At 44.1% G+C, this 24219-nt stretch overlaps 1 protein-coding gene across 1 annotated transcript in view; it reads left to right on the top strand.

Moving 5' to 3' along the window:
• The window catches only part of LOC146785446 (uncharacterized), a 294542-nt gene extending 273726 nt beyond the window's left edge, over positions 1 to 20816 (top strand). The window contains exons 4-5 of the mRNA XM_085633048.1: positions 20072 to 20210; positions 20481 to 20816. Of these exons, the coding sequence (XP_085489174.1) occupies positions 20072 to 20210; positions 20481 to 20597 (256 nt within the window). The 3' untranslated portion in view covers positions 20598 to 20816. The remainder of the gene's footprint in view (positions 1 to 20071; positions 20211 to 20480) is intronic.
• The last annotated feature ends 3403 nt before the right edge of the window (positions 20817 to 24219 follow it).

Raw genomic sequence — 24219 nt, 5'->3', positions numbered from 1 at the left:
CTGGGATATGTTTAGAATCCAAAATGTGGGCACTAATACTGATGTTACAAGTGATATTGGATCACATGCTCTCTAATGTTTGTGTAGAATCCCCACTTACAAATGTGATGTTTGGTACATCCACTGCATCAGAAGTGCAAAGCATGACATGTAATAGGGCTACCATCACATAATCCACATTTCTTAAGGAGTATCACACCTGACAAGGTGCACATATATAATATTGTATTTTTAATATCAACCTACATTAATATTGAGTTTTAAATATCATAGGGACAGAATATCGACATCAAGAATATCGACAACCAGAATATTGACCTGAAGATAAGAAATATTGTTTTTGTCAATATCGAAGTTAGTAATATCGACAGCAAATATATTGATGTTAATAATATCGATGTTTATATTAGTGTTATGTATTTTAGTATGTATTTTATATGTATATGTTCTATATTTTTTGTAAAGTATTGTTTTGTTTTTTAAAATATATGTATAAGTTAGTCAAAAAAAATTAAAGTAAATTATGCGTTTTAGTACTGTAGCGGGTTGTGGGTCTATAGAGGAACAGGGTGGGAGGTAATTTAATTATAGTAAATTCACTAATAATTTTTAGGAATTATTAATTATTTTTAATTACATTTTGCGTTTTAGTTCTATAGCAGGTTGTAGGTTTACAGGAGAATAGGGAGGGAAGTAATTTAATTGTAATTAAGTAATTATTCATTTTCATTTATTGGTATTGATAGTTAATTTATTGTTAATTATTAATTGGTAATTCATTTGTGCTAATTTATTAATAGATAAATATATTATTTGTATTAATATATTATTGGGGTGGGTTATGGGATCATAGGGGAATAGGGTGGTAAGTAATTTAATTGTAATTAGGTAATTATACATTTTTATTTTTGGTTATTTATAATTAATGTGTTGTTAATTAATTAATAATTTGTAATTCATTTTTAATACATATTATTTATTGGTATTGATCATTAAGTTATTGTGAAATAATTATTAATTGGTAATAAATTTTTATTAATTGGTATTTGAATCAATTGTGTGAAATTTAATGCGGAGTGGGTTGTGTGTTTATTGGGGAATAGGGTGGGAAGTCATTTAATTTTATTATATTAAGTATTAATTTTAATGTATTGGTATTTTTAATGAATTTATTGTTAATTTATTAATAAATCATTATATAATTACAGAAATTATTTAATGTATAAGTATGTAATTTTTAACCATTACGCTATTCAATACTTTCCCTACTTTTGCACTCACTGGAGTGGGAATAGTAATTTTTACCCATACGCTATCCAACACTTTCCCTACTCTTGCATTCTGTTGAGTAAGTATATATATTATTTTATATATGTATATGTTTAATTTATTTAAACAGTATATGTATTGGTTATTATTTTATACATGTTTTAATATTTTTAACTATGTTTCTTTTAATTATATGTATTATTTACTTTATTTGACATTATTATTTTTATCATTTAAAAAAAACTATATTTTTACAACTATATTTTGACCGATATTTTTTCTCTCGATATTTTTGTACTTACCATGATGTAGATAGGATGTCGATATTCTTGCCTTCGATATTTTTGTGTCGATATTTTGGTAGCTCGATATTCGGTCCGTCGATATTTTGTCAGTGATCCACCTGACACAATAAAGAATAGTGGACTGCTTGGTGCAACTTTCCTCCATTACATTGATATATATGTGAAGTTTCCACAGCCATTTGTCTACTCAGGACAGTACATTGGTTGTGGACAGGAATCAGGTGGGATCCTGATCAAAAGTAAATAAACTCATAACATCATCATACACCTTGTAGAAGACTTAAACCTTCAAGAACTCTTCTTGTGCATTGGACATGGGTCCACACTTAATGTTGATGGGAAAATGATGGCCTGTAACACAAATTGGGTCATATAACATATCGCCTAAGTTTAGGACGTATTCCCTTGTTGCTGCTGTTGGGCCCTCAACTGCCCATCACGCTCTGGATAGGCCCCCCCAAGAATGCGGACCATTAAAGGAATCAGGGTGCAGCGCATACCTCATAGACGTTGGGTGGACTTCCCCAGATGGACTTCTGTGATCTTCTGTGTCTAGGGTCTTTGTTCCTCCCACCTCTTGTGACAATGGACGCTGCATCGCTTTTAGATGGCCATGGTTATTATCTCCCTTGTGATGATCTTCCATATATCTGATGGGCGTTGGCCTGTATGAATACATGAAAGGCAAGAAAAATCAAGGGCTTTGTGACTTTTAGTTTGTCTTTATTGATTTCACTAAATATGTCTATAGCTATCAGTAGCATAACTCATGAGTTGGCAGACAACATGTGTATTGTCACATGCTGACCTACACCTATGTACACATAGACACTTTGGTAGAGACATGTTGTCCATCCTCAACCCATGTCATGGTCTTAACACAATAAACCAAGTCTGGGACATCATCTAGCCCACAGCCCCCTTACATAATCTGACCCATTTCTGATCATTCCAAGGGATTGTGAACTACTGAAGGCTAAACAATAAAATTTAGGGTAAAGTGAATAGTGGCCAGTGAGGAGGGACCTGCAGTTTGCACATGACATATTTTGGCATGTGAGTCTTTGGAAAAGAAGTGTTAGCACAAGGATATATGCTTCTCATAGCTGTACCTCAGTGCTTCAGTTGTTTGACCTTGTGACTTAGGCCCAACCTGGCCCATGATTCTGACTGAGCACTGCTCATTGTCAGGCCTTGGTATCTGAAGCTAGATGATCATGATGTCACATGAACACCTTACCCCAACTTTTACATTACAAAGATAACCTTGTACCCACACACTAAGTGACCTCAAGGCTCTGTACTACTTAAAAGGTATCTTGGATCTACTGTTAACTCCCAAACAACAGTTTGGAGAGCCCTGATCTAGGCTGAGAGAACTGTGGGACTATACACATAGCTAACATGATCTGCAGTTGCTTTTTACACACTACAATCAAATCTCCAGTCATAAGGTGTATATATTTCCTTTTCCATTTACCATGATGTGGGTTGCAAGTATATACATGAATTAATCTCTATATACACACCTATTATGATCTAGGGCTTTATATACACTACAACATTTAATGGTGATGTTTATCAGACATTGTACAGTGATTACAAATCTCTGACATGAGTGTACTATGTAAGGACTACAATATTTGTCACCAATGACCACACTTCACCCTGGAAGTCAAAGCACATTGTGGCCTGTGTAAATGGAAATGAGCCAGTTAGACAGATTCACATTTTTATTTCAGACGTACTTGTTATTTTGGTGAACCCTAGGGCTGGCCATAAGGGAAAAAGGACCTCTGTTGCCAGTAGCTCCAACTCTGCTGCTGAGAAGGCTGAGGCAAAGCCATTGTCCTTCTGATGTTACGTTCACCAATGTTAGCCTATGGCGGTGCCCATCACAGAGTTTACCACCCACTGCATGGTCACCTTCTGCCGCCGCTGTCCGATTCCAAATGGCCTATCGGCAAGGTCAGGCACCTGCCATTTTAAAGGAGTTCAAACTAGTGTGTTAGTGACTGTCAAGTACGTCACCACCACTCCAAATCGGGCCTAGTGTGTTCAAATAATCACACTTCAATGGCCACATATTGTTTAGAAGAAACATTTATGTGAAGTGTGTTACTGTGCTGAAAAGTGATATTAGCTTGGTGATGTAACACCTCCGTTGACAATTTTTTTAAAAACAGAAAATTTACAAAAATGTGTACATAATACTTTTGAAATGGTTCAAATATTAATTTATTGTACAGATTCATATCAAGGCCACAAATGTCATTTGTGATGGATAAGGGACTACAAGCAAATGTTGGTTTAAATTATGTATCAAACCATATACATATTTACAAATTACATTACTCTTGTGTTAATCATCAAATATGTTGCTGTAAATGATGTAATAAAAGTTCACATTCTACCAATGCAGACATATGAACCATGGGAGAGTGAAGAGACAACAGCCTGTGGTGTACTGCCCATTTCCAGACCTCGCCACCCTGGAAGAAAATAATATAATAAAGTAGTTCAGGTTGAATAGGCAAACTATACTGGATTTGTGTCATCAGCTAGAGTCACATCTTCAGCCTCACAACAGGAATCCCACTTCTATTACACCGATTGTCAAACCATTGGCAGTACTTCATTTTTTGGCCACAGGTTTTTTCCAATACACTGTGGCAGTATTGGGTGGCATGTCACAACCCGCTTTCTGTGGCGCGCTTCTAGAATTTCTTTCTTCAGTGACGAGATACATCAACAGCTTCATCTAGTTTCCACAGCAGCAGAAGTTAGCCAATGTGAAGAGTGACTTTTATGGTTTGGATTGCCTACCACAAATGGTTGGAGCAATTGATGGCACACATATTGACTTACTGCCATCACCCACTGAGATCAGGTCCTCCGGAATCAGAAACACTTCTATTAGATCAATGTGCACATTTTCTGCTTACGGGATTTGAACATCACAAGCATCTGTGCCTGTTTCCCAGGCTCTGCCTATGAATCCTTTGTACTATGGTACAGCCTCATACCCCAGCAACTGTCACAACTTGGACCTTAACCCCTTGTGTGTTCATGATGAGCCCAGCTCGTCATGAGGCACAGTGAAGCTGTGCTCTTGACGAGCTAGGCTTGTCATAACGGTCCCGCCACTCCCACGCGTAATTGATTCCCAGCCTGTGCGGGAGAATCAATTAGTGGGCGGAGTCGTGACGAGCCCAGCTCATCATGAGCACAGCTCCATTGTGCCTCATGACGAGCTGGGCTCGTTACGAGCACAGCGTCGCCGCCCCCCCCCCCCTCCACGGCGAAGGGGTTAAAAGACCTGGTTTGTTAGTAAGTACAATGTGCCAATTTTAATGTTTGGGTAATTTCTGGAGTAATAATCAGAAATTGTATTACATATTGTTCTCTGTTTTATTGTCATCCATCTAGGAGACTCAGCTTATCCCAACTGACCATGGTTGTTGGCACCGCTGAGGAATCCAACAATGCCAGGGGAAGTCCGCTTCAATGAGGCCCATGGCAAAACATGGTGGCCAGTACAGTGGGCCTTTGAGCTCCTAAAGGCCGGATTTTGCTACCTGTACAAAACTGTTGGAGCCATCCTGTACTTACCCGCTTAGGTGTGCCAAATCACCATGACCTGCTGCATGCTCCACGATGTTGCCATTTGATGGCACATCCCTTACATCGCAGAGAATGGAGACCATAAAGATGCTCCGGTTGAGGATCCTGATATACCAAATGAAGATGACAGTGGTGAAGAGGAAGTAGTAGATTTGCGTTGAGATGTCATTGACAGCTTCTTCAAATTAGTATAAGTTTATCTTTACATGTTATGTCTTTCACAGTTTCACCAACTATTGATATGGTGATGAGAGAAGTATGTGGTTGTACTTTGGTAAGAATGGCAAGTTCAGGGAAAAACAGGCCAAAGGTGTTTGCTGATCAAAGTGTTGACACATTTGACTACTGTCTCCAGTTACATTGTTTTTCTCTGATTATTTTGTGAAACTGTGTCCTCCACAAGCTGCCATTGCAATGTGGCTATCATGTTCTGTGTGATAGGTAATGTATTTTTTTGGGATCTGTTTTAGTTACTTTCCCGTGCCAACTTGATTTGGACATTTAAGAGTTCTGACATTTGCTGGCATATGGTTCTGTTTCTAAGTACAAAGGAAATCTCTATTGATCCTGGAAAAGACAGACAGACTTTGGACGTACATAATTTTATCAAGGCAACTTGCACTGCATTGAATGGAAGATTTGAAAATTACATTGGACTTGTTCTCTGTGGTCTATTGGAATTAAAGCAATATGTATGCCTTCATTTGCTCAAGACACATGTGATGGAGGCAATTCATGAAAATCTTCTTTCAGATTGCTAAAATCCTCAATGTATGTTAAGTGTACGTAGGTGTTGATATGTAACATCATTGTGGGGCATACTTCTTGTGGCACATCACCGAAACTTGGTTGTGACATTCTACCAGATACTGGTACAATGATTTGGAATGATCCTGTGTCTACAGAATGTAATGCCTCCATGGTTTTGTCTCTTGGTGCTTTTGAGGTGGGATTCCTTCTGTAAGCCAGAAGATCTGACTACAGCTGATGACATGAATCAATGAAATGTGCCTATGCTAGCATATTGTTTTGGACATATAACCATCTTCCATGTTGGCAAGGTCTTGAACTGGAAATGTGCAAAGTGGCACTAAGTATAAGTGTAATGTATGGATTATAATGTTAGTGCAAATGTTGGCAGGCAAGTATTGTTCAAATGGAATGAACATAGTAGTTGAGGATTGAATAGAATGAGATCATTTTGAGTAATGTTTGAAAACTTTTAATTTTCTTACCTAATTTAGAATCATCTATGTTTAGACAAACCTTTGGTTTTTGTCATTGCCAAGTTGTGATGGAAGAAAGCAAATCAAAACATGAAGAAGTCAGTCATGGTGAATTAAGCCAAAGTTGTAGAGCCATAGGTGTTTAAAGTCCAATGTCCAAAATACTACTGGCATCAGAAAGGCAAATGTGTCCAGAAATAGTCGACAGTGTGAATAGTATTGAACACACTGGAGAAAATGAACATTGAGGTTTCTTGCTGGTGTCAGAGGTCTTGCCATTCTTAACGACTGGTGATTTGGGTGGTCATCCCCTCTTGCGGGTGGGGGGATCTGAAGACGCAGGGCATGGGAGGCTACGGTTTGTTCTTCCAGTGACAGGGCCTCCCTTCCGCTATCTGTGGCTGATGTAAATGGCTCAGATGTTATAGGACAACATGAAGGGGTAGATGGTGATGGAATGCCTTTCACATGTGGGTATAAATGGCCTGCAGAATCCCAATAAGGAAGCCCATATTGGAGTTATGGAGCTCCATCTGATGGTTGGTCTACCTCTGCAGCTGCTTCATCTTCCGGAGCTCAGTGAGTACCTGGCTCATCATGTCTTTGGATTGATGGTAGGCTCCAAAGGCGTGTGTGATGGTAGTCTGGGTGTCAGTGACCCCATAGACTCAGTCTGCTGGCCCACAAAAACCCTCCCATGACCCCGACCCCCACCATCCTATTCCCTTGCACTAGTGTGCCCCACCAGACTGGTTCCTGGGTGAGCTGGTCTCAACATCACCCGGGACTCGGGGGTCACATGATCGGTGTGAGAAGTTGGCCTGGTATATGCTGCTCACTAATTCTAGTGATCACCTTGTACCATGCCAAACAACCCTTATGGTGGTGGTTGAAGTCAACCTTGATAGACCAGCTATCCTAGTGGTAGCGTGGACAGTGCAGTCTGCAGGCTAAACTCTTGAGGGCATGTGAAGCCAGCTGTTTTACCATATGCAACCTCCTTGAATACCAAATGAAAGGACACCACACAGATATATATTCAAAATATATATGTATTTATTTACTAAAAGTATCCCCTATACTCTTTTTACGAGCACAGAATCACATTCGTTAAAACAAGACAGTGTTTAAATATACAAAAGTTGCACAATAATGGATGGGCCAGGTGGCCAGCTAACCCATATACTAAAATAGTGGTATAAGAACCACAAATGGAAAGGAAGGAAGGCCTAGGGCCTTGGGAATCGCTGGGAAGACAAGGAGCCAACTGTAGTTAGTGACCAGGAGGCCCACAGGATGCGTGTGCAGTGTGAAAAGTTACACGCGTGCACCTATTGATTTCAATGGGTGCGTAAAAGTCACAAAGTTAAAGAAAAAGGAACCTTCCGGATGGACTAGAACCTAACAACTTGAAACCTAGACACTAGAGATGTTTCTCTACCCAGGAGCACCGGAGTGCCAGCGTTACCTCACCCACAGGAAGCGGGTGCATAGGGGTCAAAGTGCGTCGGGTTTCGTCGTGCAGGTCTATGGAGCCTGAGGATGAAGATGCTGCAGGCGGCCAGGCAGGAAGAGTTCGGGTGGATCTAGGGATGGATCTGAAGAGTAGACGACCTGTAAGCAGAGGGGACAATGTTCAAAGTCACTAGCCAGTGACCGGCGTGGAACCAGGAAGGAACCAGGCGATGTCGGGTGCCAACAGGTGAAGAAAGGAAGCTTGTCTCTGCAGCCACGTGGAAGTGAAGATGTTGACGACGTCCAGGAGTCACTCACGAGCTGTCCCACGAAGGTTCTAGCTGATGGCGGTGTCGGCTTCTTGATCGGAGCAAACAGGCGTTGGCTAATGCAAGACACGCGGGAATCGATGGAAGCTTGGTGCTCTAACCAGCAAGGTCAGAGGGGCTGCTCCTTTTCACAGGAGAAAGGGCCAGTCTGGAGCAACCAGACCAGTAGTGTTGTTTGTAGATTTCGTTGCCAAGATGGCCACTAGCCAACGGGCCAGTAACTGGGATGACGCATCGAGTGGCAAAAAGCAAAAGGGCCCCACGCAGATCTCGTGGATGCTGGAGGGCTGGTCTTTGGTGCAAATGCTGCTCGGTGTTGGGGCTTCTCAGGGCCCAAAGCACAGCATTAAGGATGCCTCAGGTGCTGCGCAGTCAGCTTGTCGTGAACATTTCAAGATGGCCAGTCCCACGTCTCTCGGTGCCTCCACGAGTCTCTTCTTTGCAGGGACTGTGGATCTGGCTCAGAGATGTCTGGGAGTCTGGGTCTTGTCAGGCTCTGGGCTCGGTCTCCGGCCGGAGGTGGCGGCAAAGCAGTCGTTGAGTTGCTGGATGGTGCCTGTATTCACAGGGTGGTCACTCCTTGGCCACAAGGGAGATTCTCTTCAGTCTTCTGTGCAGCAGAACATCGAAGTCCAGTAGTTCTTCTTGTTAAAGTCGAGTTTCAGGATGATCTGAAGTCTTGGGACACAGCTCCTACTCTTATTCCAAATCTAGGGGCCGGATTACCTGCTAGGTCCCTCCTCTGGGTGGGACCAGGAAGGGGGGTGGTTACACCCCCTTTCCTTTGTCCAGTTTCGCACCAGGACTGGGGCTGGAGAGCCCCGGCTCCGGTTTGAACTGACATATGCACCGGGACACCTTGTGAGCCCCAGGCATGTCTCAATCTATTCAGCCCTCCCTAACCCACTACACAAAATCCTGGTTGGGGTGGTGCAAGCACCTCCCCTGACAGGAAACCCATTGTCCACACCTCCCAAGCTGCAGGGACTCCCAGCAGCAGGAGGGCAGACTTGTGTCTGTGGTGGCAGCATCCATTTTGTGATGCTGAGGCTCTGTCTACCTTTACCCGGGTTTCAGGTTGGGTACATGTCGTGTCCTTCTAGAAGGGTGAAATGCTACCCCCGTCGCCAGAACTGGCAAGGGGGTAGTATTCCACATCGTATGACACCTTACTCGACATGTTTTGATAAAACCAAACCAAAGTTAGCATTTGACCGCGAGGTACATAATGCACTTAAGAGTATATGGTATTGCAATATCATGAAACAGCTAAAGGACGTTGTTCCGAAAGCTGCAGACAGGCTCAGCTCATGCCAGAGCACCATCTCACATGAAACCAAGCACTCTGCCTCCAGGATTGTTAAGGCCTGCCATAGGAGTGACTGATAGGTTACCATGTGTCCATATATGTTAGATATAGATATACTATATCTTAGTAAGAGGTGATTACACCAACTTACCCCAGCTGAGTGATCAGTCAGTTGTGTCAAATAGTGAGGCCAGGCCAGGGGTGGCACAATACATGCTGCAGCCCCTGGTAGGCCTTGGGTACCTGGGGTAAGCTGTTACAGGGTCCAATAAGGTGAACCAGTTCCAATTGGTAATGCACCTAGTGTGCATTGGCATTAATTTAGGGAGAGAGCAGGGCTGTGGGTCTGATTAGCAGGCCCACAGCCACACTAAGTCATAAAACCAGTGAAGCAAAAGCAAACATTTGGGGTGACCATAGGATAGCAGACCCTACTCTCCTACACAACCCCCCCCCCAAACGCAGGGACATTAGACTAACCTTGAACAGTTGTGTCTTCATGTTCTAAGTAGAAGTACCGGGAGAGACCATCTGCATTACCATGGTCAGTCCCTGGGCGGTGCTCCACTGTAAAGTCCATCCCCTGTAGGGAAATGGACCACCTGAGTAGTTTGGGGTTTTCACCCTTCATATGATTTAGCCATAAGAGGGGTTTATGGTCGGTCTGAATCTTGAAGTGAGTTCCAAATAAGTATGGTCTCAACTTCTTTAGGGCCCACACAACAGCAAAGACAACCCTCTCAATAGCTGACCAACGTTTCTCTCTAGGGGTCAGCCTTCTACTAATAAAAGCAATGGGCTGGTCTTGACCATCTACATTAAGTTGTGAAAGCACAGCTCCCACCCCCAACTCAGAAGCATCTGTTTGGACAATAAACTCTTTGGAGTAGTCAGGACTCTTCAGGATAGGTGCAGAGCACATGGCCTTCTTCAGGTCGTCAAATGCCTTTTGACAGTTTACTGTCCACTGAACCTTTTTGGGCATCTTCTTGGATGTCAGATCATTAAGAGGAGTCACTATGGACCCATAGTTCTTAACAAACTTCCTGTAGTACCCAGTCAGGCCCAAGAAAGCTCTGACCTGAGTCTGGGTAGTTGGAGGGGACCAGTCCTTGATGGTCTGGATCTTACTCTCCAGTGGTTGAACCTGGCCTCCACCTACAAGGTGGCCCAAGTATACAACTTTACTCTGCCCTATCTGGCACTTAGTAGCCTTGATAGTGAGGCCTGCCTTTTGCAGGGCCTCTAGTACTTTTGTCAGGTGGATCAGGGGATCCTCCCAGGTGGAGCTAAAGACAGCAATATCGCCTAGATATGCTGCACAGAAGTCATCCAACCCAGTAAGGACTTGGTTCACCAACCTTTGAAAAGTGGCAGGTGCATTCTTCAGACCAAAGGGCATCACCACAAATTGGTAATGACCTCTTGGGGTTGAGAAGGCTGTTTTGGCCTTGACTCGTCAGCTAACCTGATTTGCCAATAGTCAGCTGTCAAATCAAATGTGCTCAAAAACTTGGCAGAAGCCAGTCTATCTATGAGCTCATCTGCCCTTGGAATTGGGTGTGCATCTGTCCTGGTGACAGCATTGAGTCCTCTGTAATCCACACAGAACCTCATTTCTCTCTTTCCATCTTGTGTGTGAGGTTTGGGGACCAGAACCACTGGGCTAGGCCAGGGGCTCTCTGAAGGCTCAATGACACCTAACTCCAGCATTTTCTGCACCTCAGTCTTTATACAGTCCCTGACATGGTCAGGTTGCCTGTAAATCTTGCTTTTCACAGGAAGACTGTCACCAGTGTCCACCACATGGGTACACCAGTTAGTCTGACTGGGTGTCAAGGAGAACATATGTCTATATGACTGTAAAACTTGTCTGCAGTCATTTTGCTGATGTTCAGTGAGGCTGCCACCCAAGGCCACACCATCAACTGAGCCATCTTCAGGGTTCTGAGACAACAGGTTTGGGAGAGGGTCACTCTCTTCCTCCTGCCCCTCATCTGTAGCCATGAGCAAGCCAATGTCTGCCCTGTCAACATATGCCTTGAGTCTGTTGACATGGAGCACCCTGTGGGGGCTCCTGGGAGTTCCTAGGTCCACCAAGTAGGTAACCTCTCCCTTCTTTTCAACAATTGTATGGGGTCCAGACCATTTGTCTTGGAGTGCTGCTGGGGCCACTGGCTCCAACACCCATACCTTCTGTCCTGGCTGGTACTCAGTCAAAACAGCCTTTTGGTCATGCCAAGCTTTCTGTAATTCTTGGCTTGCCTCCAGGTTTTTAGACGCCTTCTCCATGTACTCAGCCATCCGGGAGCGGAGACCAAGTACATAGTCCACTATGTCTTGCTTAGGCTTTTTGAGAGGTAACTCCCATCCTTCCCTCACCAGACATAGGGGTCCCCTTACAGGGTGCCCAAATAACAATTCAAAGGGGCTGTAGCCAACTCCTTTTTGTGGGACCTCTCTGTAAGCAAACAGAAGGCAGGGTAGAAGGATGTCCCATCTTCGCCTAAGCTTTTCAGGTAATCATTTGATCATACCCTTTAGGGTCTTGTTGAATCTCTCAACAAGCCCATTGCATTGTGAATGATAAGGACTAGTGAACTTGTAGTTGACACCACATTCCTTCCACATAGCTGTCAAGTATCCTGACATGAAGTTGGCACCTCTGTCAGATACTACCTCCTTAGGAAACCCCACTCTGGAGAAAACTCCCAGTAAGGCCCTGGCCACAACAGGAGCTGTTGTGGTCCTAAGGGGAATTGCCTCTGGATACCTGGTGGCATGATCCACTACCACCAGTATAAATCTGTGCCCAGATGCAGTGGGGGGATCCATGGGACCCACAATATCAATCCCCACTCTCTCAAAGGGGACCCCCACCACAGGTAGTGGTATAAGGGGGGCCTTTGTTGTGCCACCTGATTTGCCACTGGCTTGGCAGGTTACACAGGAGCGACAAAACTCCTTGGTATCTTCATTCATGTGAGGCCAGTGAAAGTGAGGGACAAGCCTGTCCCAAGTCTTGTTCTGGCCTAAGTGTCCTGCTGGAGGAATATCATGGGCCAAGGTAAGAAGGAAGCCCCTAAATTGCAGAGGCATAACCAACCTCCTGGTTGCACCAGGTTTGGGGTCTCTAGCCTCTGAATAAAGGAGCCCATCATCCCAATATACTTTATGGGTACCTTGAGCATTCCCAGCAGCCTCAGCAGCAGCCTGCTGCCTGAGGGGTTCAAGGGAAGGACAGTCTAACTGAGCCTGCCTTAAGTCATCCCTAGAAGGTCCCCCTGCCCCCAGAAACTCAACCTGGTCAGGTTCAAGCTCTTCAGTGACAGTTCCTTCAGGGGTCTCAAAATCAGTTTCCTGAGAAGACTGATCTTCACTTTCAGGCAGGAGGGAAGGCACAGCCTTTACCCTTCTGTTCTTCCTCTTGGTAGGTGCTTGGTCCATTGTTCCAGGCTCCAAGACCTGAGGTTCAGTGAGGCACTTTTTGGCCTGTGACCTGGTCACAACAAGGACATGTGATGAAATCCCTAACATCTCTGCATGAGTCCTGTACTCCACTTCTGACCATAGAGAGGATTCTAGGTCATTGCCCAACAGACATTCAACTGGGAGGTCTGCACTTACCACAACATTTTTGAGGCCAGTTACCCCTCCCCAGGAGAAATTAACAATTGCCACACTATGTGTAGTAGAGACATTGCTGGTGTTGGTCACTAGGTAATTATCACCTAGTATTATCTGTCCAGGGTCCACAAAGCCAGGTATCACCATGGTGACACTGGCACAAGTGTCCCTGTATGCTTGAGCCACGTTATTGTTTATTAGAGGTGTCTGTCTGTACTTGCCTAGATTACTAGGACTCATAGTAGTGGACAAATCCATGTTAACCTCACAAATCAGAACAGCCTGTGTTGGAGTTCTGACTAGGCCAGAATCTTCTTCAGTACCCAAGGTTAACCCCACTACTCCCTTAGCCTGAGGACCAACACTGCTAACTGTACTAGGGGGTGCAGGTGCCTTAGGGGCTGCAGTGTTGGGGGCTCCAGTTTTCTTACAATCACTGGTCCAGTCAGAGGTGTTTTTACAGACATTACACCATGGCTTTTTCTGACCTTCTTTCTTCTTCTTCTTGGAAGTTTGGGAACCACCCTCATTATTCTGTTGGGGGCCTGGTGAAGACTTCTGGTCTTTGGGTTTCTGTTCCCCACCCTTTTGGTCCGCCTTCTTCTGGTCACCACCCTGGTTCTGGTTCTTTTGCTTAACCCTGGTTCTAACCCATTTGTCTGCCTTCTTTACCAATTATTGGGGAGAGGTCAGATCTGAGTCAATCAGGTGTTGATGCAACTGCTGCTTTTGACAATTATTTAAGATTTGCTCTCTCATAATTAGATTATACAATCCTGTGTAATCTGCAACCTTACTTCCCAGCAACCAGCCCTCCAGAGCCTTAGTGGCACACTCAACAAATTCAGACCAGTCCTGAGTCTGTGTCTTCTGGGTGTCTCTGAACATTAACCTGTACTGTTCAGTGGTTAAGCCTAACCCATCAATCAGAACACTCTTCAGGACCAGGTAGTTTCTAGCATCCTCATCACTAACTGTGAGGAGCTTGTCTCTGCCTCTACCTTCAAAGGAGAGCCACAAGATTGCTGCCCACTGCTCCTGAGGGACCTGCTGTACTCTGCAGGCCCTCTCAAGGGCTGTTATCCATCTGTGGATGTCATCCCCAGTTTTGTAGGGGGGCACAATCTTACTCACGTTTCTATGATCATAGGACCTGTCTTTATCCTTAGGGATATTGCTGCCACCAGTGGAATCTAATCCACTCTCTCTAGACTGTCTTGCTCTAGCAAGTTTCTCCTTAGCTAAGGCAACTTCTAGTTCTTGCCTTTGAATCCTAAATTCAGCCTCTCTCATCTTGGCTTCATGCTCTCTTCTCTGAGGGGAAGTCATCCTCCTCTGAGCAGGGGCATTGCGGCCTTTAGAGCCAGTGGAATGGTCAGACCCACTCAAACTGGATCTTCTATCCCTCTGTCTCTGGTTAAGCCTGCTTGGGGGTCTGTAGGGAGGTATCCCACTTCCAGTCCCATGTAAGCTTAAGTTAGCCTGGCTAAGTCTCCTGACTGGCACCTGGCTATTTCTATCATCTGAAACTGCCTCCTCCTCATCTGCATCATCTCCCTCTGGAGTGATAGGGGCATTAGTATTATCATCTTCAGATGGGTGACCTCCATCTCCAGACCCTGTAGAGACTGAGTCAGGGGCACTTTGAGTATCAGAGTAATCTAATAGCTCTAGGAGTTGGGCTATAGTAGGGTTTTGACCCAGCTTAAGACCTCTGGTGTTACACAGCTGTCTTAACTCCTGATAGTTTAACATAGAATATTTGGAAGGTGCCTTTTGAGGGTCACTCTAAAACAACTGGGAGCCCAGTGGCTCCTGCTGCTCCAGCCATTCTCTTAGTGAGGTGGATGTGTTGCAATCTACCTACACTGGTGTTTTCCTACTGTACCTTTTCTAGTTAGTTGTAGTCAGGGTGTGCTACTCCCTTTGCTCTACAACAACTAAGTTCAGTAGAACGTATGTATACTAGTCTTGTTTTTATATGTACCTAAAGGTACCTGTATGATCTTTCATGTGATATTTTCAAAGATTACAATTGGTAAAACACAGCAAGCTCAAATCCCAACCGCTGCTCACCAATGTGAGAAGTTGGCCTGGTATATGCTGCTCACTAATTCTAGTGATCACCTTGTACCATGCCAAACAACCCTTATGGTGGTGGTTGAAGTCAACCTTGATAGACCAGCTATCCTAGTGGTAGCGTGGACAGTGCAGTCTTCAGGCTAAACTCTTGAGGGCATGTGAAGCCAGCTGTTTTACCATATGCAACCTCCTTGAATACCAAATGAAAGGACACCACACAGATATATATTCAAAATATATATGTATTTATTTACTAAAAGTATCCCCTATACTCTTTATGAGCACAGAAGCACATTCGTTAAAACAAGGCAGTGTTTAAATATACAAAAGTTGCACAATTATGGATGGGCCAGGTGGCCAGCTAAACCATATACTAAAATAGTGGTATAAGAACCACAAATAGAAAGGAAGGAAGGCCTAGGGCCTTGGGAATTGCTGGGACGCCAAGGAGCTAACTGTAGTTAGTGACCAGAAGGACCACAGGATGCATGTGCAGTGTGAAAAGTTACACGCATGCACCTATTGATTTCAATGGGTGCGTAAAAGTCACAAAGTTAAAGAAAAAGGAACCTTCCGGATGGACTAGAACCTAACAACTTGAAACCTAGACACTAGAGATGTTTCTCTACCCAGGAGCACCGGAGTGCCAGCGTTACCTCACCCACAGGAAGCGGGTGCATAGGGGTCAAAGTGCGTCGGGTTTCGTCGTGCAGGTCTATGGAGCCCGAGGATGAAGATGCTGCAGGCGGCCAGGCAGGAAGAGTTCGGGTGGATCCAAGGATGGATCTGAAGAGTAGACGGCCTGTAAGCAGAGGGGCAATGTTCAAAGTCACTAGCCAGTGACAGGCGTGGAACCAGGAAGGAACCAGGCGATGTCGGGTGCCAACAGGTGAAGAAAGAAAGCTTGTCTCTGTAGCCACGTGGAAGTGAAGATGTCGACGATGTCCAGGAGTCACTCAAAAGCTGTCCCACAAAGGTTCTAGCTGATGGCGGTGTCGGCTCCTTGATCGGAGCAAACATGCCTTGGCTAATGCAAGCCACGTGGGAATCGATGGAAGCTTGGTGCTCCAACCAGCAAGGTCAGAGGGGCTGCTCCTTTTCACAGGAGCAAGGGCCAGTCTGGAGCAACCAGACCAGTGGTGTTGTTCATAGATTTCGTCGCCAAGATGGCCACTAGCCAATGGGCCAGTAACCGGGATGATGCGTCAAGTGGCAAAAAGCAAAAGGGCCCCACGCAGATCTCGTGGATGCTGGAGGGCTGGTCTTTGGTGCAAATGCTGCTCGGTGTTGGGGCTTCTCAGGGCCCAAAGCACAGCATTGAGGATGCCTCAGGTGCTGCGCAGTCAGCTTGTCATGAACGTTTCAAGATGGCCGGTCCCACGTCTCTCGGTGCCTCCACGGGTCTCTTCTTTGCAGGCACTGTGGATCTGGCTCAGAGATGTCTGGGAGTCTGGGTCTTGTCAGGCTCTGGGCTCGGTCTCCGGCGGCGGCAAAGCAGTCGTTGAGTTGCTGGATGGTGCCTGCATTCACAAGGTGGTCACTCCTTGGCCACAAGGGAGATTCTCTTCAGTCTTCTGTGCAGCAGAACGTCGAAGTCCAATAGTTCTTCTTGTTAAAGTCGAGTTTCAGGATGATCTGAAGTCTTGGGACACAGCTCCTACTCTTATTCCAAATCTAGGGGCCGGATTACCTGCTAGGTCCCTCCTCTGCGTGGGACCAGGAAGGGGAGTGGTTACACCCCCTTTCCTTTGTCCAGGAGAGCCCCAGCTACGGTTTGAACTGGCATATGCACCGGGACACCTTGTGTGCCCCAGGAATGTCTCAATCTATTCAGCCCTCCCTAACCCACTACACAAAATCCTGTCTGGGGTGGTGCAAGCACCTCCCCCGACAGGAAACCCTTTGTCCACACCTCCCAAGCTGGAAGGACTCCCAGCAGCAGGAGGGCAGAGTTGTGTCTGTGGTGGCAGCATCCATTTTGTGATGCTGAGGCTCTGTCTAACTTTACCCGGGTTTCAGGTTGGGTACATGTCATGTCCTTCTAGAAGGGTGAAATGCTACCCCCGTTGCCAGAACTGGCGAGGGGGTAGTATTCCAAATCGTATGACACCTTACTCAACATGTTTTGATAAAGCCAAACCAAAGTTAGCATTTGAACGCGAGGTACATAATGCACTTAAGAGTATATGGTATGGCAATATCATGAAACAGCTAAAGGACGTTGTTCCGAAAGCTGCAGACAGGCTCAGCTCCTGCCACAGCACCATCTCACATGAAACCAATCACTCTGCCTCCAGGATTGTTAAGGCCTACCATAGGAGTGACTGATAGGTTACCATGTGTCCATATATGTTAGATATAGATATACTATATCTTAGTAAGAGGTGATTACACCAACTTACCCCAGCTGAGTGATCAGTCAGTTGTTTCAAATAGTGAGGCCAGGCCAGGGGTGGCACAATACATGCTGCAGCCCCTGGTAGGCCTTGGATACACCTATGCCCTGGGTACCTGGGGTACACTGTTACAGGGTCCAATAAGGTGAACCAGTTCCAATTGGTAATGCACCTAGTGTGCATTGGCATTAATTTAGGGAGAGAGCAGGGCTGTAGGTCTGATTAGCAGGCCCACAGCCACACTAAGTCATAAAACCAGTGAAGCAAAAGCAAACATTTGGGGTGACCATAGGATAGCAGACCCTACTCTCCTACAATCGGTATCACAGTGGGAGGAATACAGAAATTGGAATCCACAGAAAATGGAGTCTTCAGGTTGCTGAGGTGTCATAGCTGTGGTGGGGCATATCAGTTTGGGTGAAGGGAGTGTTACTGGAGCAGTCTGTCCAGACTCACTACATGTGCCAGGGTCCTCAAGCTCCTCCATATCACCTGGAATGGAACATGCCCACTTGGTCTGGCAGTTAGACATATTGAGAAATGGAGAACATTGTTATTAGTAAAAGTGTGTTTTGTACATTCAAATATTTAGAAAGAGACAATGTCAATACCTAGAAGACAGAATAGGTAGAGATTATTGTGATGATAGCTTCCAGTGACAGTGTACATATTACCCTAACTTTTATCTATTTCAAACAGTACAGCATCAAATCAGCAGGTAATAAGATTTCCTAAAATACCATATGCCGAACATTCAGGCCAACAAGGTGTAGAGGTGAAATGTGTAAATGACAATTCCAAGGCCTAGCTGACTGCAAAACAGACATTTCTATTTCCTGGATAGATGTTTGGCATTGATCATCATGTGCGCATTATAGTATAAAATGTTGCATGTACCACTTATATTCTACATTGTAATTTACATACCTATACTACTCCTGACAATTTATGTGTATACACAGCTTGGTTTGTGAAAATCAATACATGAGTACAATTGTTTGAGAAGAACAGGATATCATTCAGAATGCAACACAAATCATTTTCTGAAGAATGCATTTAAATATGGATTGATCAGTAAGTGAAACTTTACCATATGTTGAAATTTGTTAGAAAGAGAGAATGAGCAGCACGACATAGCAATATAATTTTGAGAAACAGAAACATGGTATCACGGTAGTTGTAGTCATCTAAAAAATAAGTTCCCAACACTTAGAAAATGGTTAGTGGAACATATCGGTGGAAAACATGCAGTGGAAAGGAGCCAGACACATACAATATGACACACATATGGGTAATGGGTTATTTGGTGTTGGAACAGTTACAGGCACCATACCATCATATGACATGTAATGGAGATTGACACCTGTAGTCTAAGATGCAACACAATACATTCACACAAACAATCACAATTAAATGAAATTAAACCTTTTAGATTTCTATGTTATGAAAATATGTGCAGAACCCATTGGCAACAGCTAACTTCTAAACAAACCGCACATTGAGGTTGCTTGAGATTTTGTAATAGGTAACTTACCAGACTCCACTCAACCAAGTATTCCTGTCAAGCCATCAGTATGTAGGATCTGCAAGACCTTCTCCTCCCGAGGCATGAGTTGTAAGGGAAGAACCACCACCACTCCTGTTGGCCTCCAGGTGATGCTTGGATGCCAGGGAATTTACTCTCCGCCACAGGCCTTTCCACCTCTTCCTAATTTCCTCTTGTGAGCGCAGGTTGTTAGCTACTGCATTTACTCTTTTGCCTATCCTGGCCCACAAATGCCTATTCTATGACAGTATTTTGGACTTGAGCTCCAAACAATTATGGCTCTACCTTTGTGATTTCATCTACCAACTCACCCTCAGTGAAACAGAGATTCTTGTGTCCTGGCATTGCGCAACAAAATTATATCATATTAAATAACATGAACACAAGGACTACAAAGTAAAAAAGGTAAAGGCACAAGTAAAGTGGAAAAAGTAACTCAAAGACCTGACTTCACTGTTTTATTTCTGCTGTCAAGTGCTGTGGGGCAGTGAAATGGCAAAGGATCATGTTATGAAATGGGGTGTGATTTATTGTGTGGTATGCAGGTGTTTCCATTTAGCCAATGGTCATCAGGTGTGTTCTACTGGCATTCATCCATTCATCCAATGGCCTCAGTGATGGTACATGTGAAGCTCATACAGTGACAGACTTACTTCATTTGGGAACTCCCACTAGAAGACCTCTAGCGTAACTGTGGGATCCAAATCTGCCACCCTAACAGAGTAGTATTAGCCAGCCTTGTAGACCGCCTGATCGACAGCAGTGTTCAGAGACGGCAGGAAACATTCCACTGATGTGGACGGCAAAGCAGCCTGTGTACGTCTAAAGACTGCGAGTGTAAGACCGTGAAAAGACTGTAATCATCTCCTAAGACATAAAATGATTTTCTTTCTTGTTCAACAGGCCTGTCTCTTCTTTTGGAAGAAATGCAATCTGCAAGTCTCTACAACAACATGCAGGAGATCAATCAATGCTTATCTACTTCTTTGGGAAACAAGAGGACTCTAAGAGGCCCCTCCCTGCAAACTGGAAATGGAAAGGGGTGAGTTATTTATAATAATTCACTCGCCTAAGTAGAAACTCCTAAGTGGTTGTCAACTTGTGGTAGACATGATGATGATGGGTATGGCTGACTTTTTGTTATTGTTTCAGTCATAAATCATTCAAATTACTAGCAGCTAGTTGACTGGGATCAATGGTACTAGATTGGCCCTTAGTTAATTGTATGCTAACTTATGCTATGCACTATGACTAATCGACGATCATGTTTACCTTGACTCAAATATTATAATTTTCTATTCTCATTCTACAGACCCTCTCTTCTGCAAAGAAGTGGAACCTCCATAGCACCCCTGCTCTGCAGTTCACCCCTGCTCCCAAGATGGACAATGGCAGAAGAATGCAGTTGCACCATTTGTATACAATATAATTTGTCTTACATTTTATTATAAATACTTTTAAACTGTGTTAAATGTTGCCATTTTGGACATCAGCCTAGATAATTATAACTAACTTGGTAATCTTTTGGTTGCTAGAGACTGAGTAGATTCCATGACAGATAATTTAAGTTTTAAGTTTATGTTTGGTAGCATACCAATATGGGCAAAACAAACATTACAAAAGATGATTATCTTAAAAATGTTATCAATGTACACATGTTTCTTTGTATAAATATCATAAAAGTAATATCTTTGTTTCCATATATATATCAAAATACCCATTTGGGGCCATATTTAATAAATTGTCATGCAGCGCAGCAAAACACCTTGCTGTACAGTGTTGCATGCATGGGAGAGGGTAGGAATGCATCATATCTAACAAGATATGGTGCATTACTGCTCTCTCCTTGCACTGATGCACACTTGGCTGCCTAGCACCTACTCAGGCACCCGTCCACCATGGTGCAAGGGTGTTGTGTTGCAGGCAAGGTTGTTTTTTATACAGGAAAGGACAGGACAGCTTCCTGCTCAAAATCAATCCTTCGAGGCTTTTGCCACATTCTACGGCACATGTAGAAAGAGGAAAAACTGGGACAAAAAAAGTAATTTCTCCTTGCTACAGCTTCCTGGTAAAGCGAAGCATTTTGACACATTCCCACGTGTACTACTGTCACGAGTCTACTCGGGAAGGTGCTATTCAGGAGAGAATACTCAAAGGAGGCTCTATAGACCGTATTCTTTTTCTTTCTCCATTTTATTTGGGACACACAGAATTGGTAACACTTGGTTTAGCTTGACGTTGAGTCCTGGTTTAGGAGGTGTTCCTGTCTTCAATGAGGGCCCAGAAATGCACAGCGAGGACCACAGAGCTCCGTCTTTGTCCCAGAAAGTAAAGAACTAAACAAAACCCCAAAAACTTGGTCAGTATGAGGGGCCGAAAGAACTTCTTAGACTCGGGGTAGGGGTTGTGAGGGAGTATTACCAATTGCTGCCACATTGTGCAGCCCAGCTTGGGTTTTAGGTTGAAAGATGGTGTCCTCCCTTTTATGATGTTCCCTTCTCTGCCCAGTGCCCTGAGAACCCCCGTAGCCAGAACCATACCTTGCCCCGCCATGCTCCTCCTGGAGAGTGGTGGGGCGACGCGTGGTCTTGTTGGCCTCCTGGCCTCTCCTTGTCCTCCTGGACGTTGGCTTGGGCTTCCTCTTTCTCAGACGTCTGGGATCTCCTCCACAGGATCAGAGTGGGCTCTGTTCCTTTGCGTCCTCCGGTCTTCGTGTTTGCTTTCTCCCAAAGAAGCGCTTTCTCCTCCCCTTTGCTTACGCTGCTCTCTTTTGATAGGGATGTTGGAGAAGATGTCATCCGGTACGTACGAGGACGCTCAGTGAAGAATTAAAGGGACACTCTGTAGCCTGTGTGTGGAGCAACAGTATTTCAGTCTCATCACTTAAGGGGTAGTAAGACACCACCTCTCCCAGCCCATCCTCAGCCCCATGACAACTACTCATGGTAAACCTGGGAATGCCCCAAAATCTATGGGTGGATGCGTTGGAGGACCCATACTCCACCCATGAAATTACTCCCAGGGGCAGTGTAGCACAAGGCAGAGACTTGCACTGCCTTGCCTTACTCCAGATTTACCAAACCATGCAGGGCAGTGCAAGGTGGATGTGCGTGGCTTGACAAATCTCATTCTAGGTTTTGTGTTGCCCTACATGTCCTTGCATGATGGAAGGGTGGCACAAGACCTTTGATTAATCTGTCTCTAAATACTTTGAGTATTTTTTAAACAAGCATGTTTCTTATGAAATACTACAACAACATACAATTACCATCTAGAGCATATATTGAATGCTCAAATGGGTTATACAGATAGGTGAGGAATTCAGTAAATCGAGTTCTGTTTACTAGTATTATGTTTGCACTATGCACTGCACTTAACACAGGATTTAGAACACAAACACAATATCCTTCTTTGGCAAACAACAAACACAGTTGGGGCATAACTATCCACATAACCAAGGAACAATGTTTACCTGTGCCATACCTTGTATCCAGTTGCTTTCTTTCTTTTATACACAACAGATGTGTTGCACTCATGGACTTGCTAAATGCTGTGTGTGTCTCTCTAATGTTTTGACTAATCCCTCTTACAATCCAGTCATTGATATCCTAAACCTCTTCCCTAAGTCATGAGACTTACTCTTGGCAGGGCTGATGTGGCACAAGCAATGTTAAACTATTACTTGGGGAGGTTACAGCATTTTCCTAATTTGCCTACCCAGTTCCCTATATCTATGTCAGAAAGAGAGGGGTCGGGGCTCTACTAGCGTGTAGTCCTACTAAATCCATAGGATCTGCACGTTTGTTGGACAACATAAATTTGGGGCGTGGTGCCTGGGCTGATTCTGGACACCCACACAGGATTTGTTGGCCCATAGACCAGCTGGCTCACAGTGACACTGTAAGCCCCCCTAACCCTATCCGGGAGCAGATGGTTTCTGGCAACCACTGAACATGACAACCCTGACCCCTCAGGGATCATGGAAACAGTACAGAACCTTTCGGTCAGTCACTTGTGCTCAATTATTCTCAGAGAAGTATACAGACAATACACAGTGGGGTGTTTTTCAATGAGTTTAATGAACCAATGTTTTTCTTATATAAAATATGTGTGCTGTAATGATTGATAGACAGGAGCAGATAAAAATGATTACAAGCACCAAAAGCATGAATAGGAGATACAGTTCTACCATGGTGCTAAACTATGTATATATGCAGGCATATAACAAGGCATTAATCTGGCGTACTCCTACTTTAACTATACCTTAAGTGTGTGTAGGTTTGGAGCCAAGAATCTACCCTAGGGAAGATACAACCCCATTACCTGATCGGAGTGAATGAAGGACCCTGTTTTGGTCAAGAAGTGGACACCCCTCACAAGCTGTCAGACCGCTGTGTGGTAAAGTCTCAGCATGCAGTGGCCTTCGGTGTCAACTGAAGTGCCTCCTCACTAATCTTTTGTAATAGAAGCATCCTTGTGATGTGCGTATAGATTAGTGATTTTATGGATATGTAGATAGGCCTGTCGCCTCATGGATGAAGATAGAGATGACATTTGTACATATTGTAAAAAGAGACCTTGTACATGATGTTCAGTGCATTGTGATAATATTGTGTAAAGCTAGATGTGTAAACAAGTTTAGTTGCAGGGAAATTAATCCAACATTGTTGAGCATGCAAACATTTGCAAAAGTTCACTGCTGAAATGTTATTGTGAGGACAATGTAAGAAATACGCTACATCACTACATGGGCCTAACTCAGCAATTTAACACCCACACCGTATACTAAGGGTCCATTTCTAAAAGCTATCTAAAAAGCCAGCACGCCATTTTAACAACGTTAAAAAAACTACTCGTACAAAAAGTGGGCCTCCATTTAAATAGTGATTTAAAAACCTTTAAGTCATTGTGCCATTTGAGATCCCAAGCACTCTGAAAGCCATGGTGCCTAGAAAAAGAAAAGCAACAGCTTCTTTTGGTTTATTCTATGTAGAAAATAGGCCAAATTGTTACCAAATGGAAAAAGCCAATTGTTTATGTGTTTCGGGGGT

Source organism: Triturus cristatus, chromosome 11 (genome assembly GCF_964204655.1).
Source record: "Triturus cristatus chromosome 11, aTriCri1.1, whole genome shotgun sequence".
In the NCBI taxonomy this organism is placed as follows: domain Eukaryota; kingdom Metazoa; phylum Chordata; class Amphibia; order Caudata; family Salamandridae; genus Triturus; species Triturus cristatus.
The sequence above is the reverse complement of the archived record's forward strand: the minus strand, read 5'-3'. Positions and strand labels throughout refer to the sequence as shown.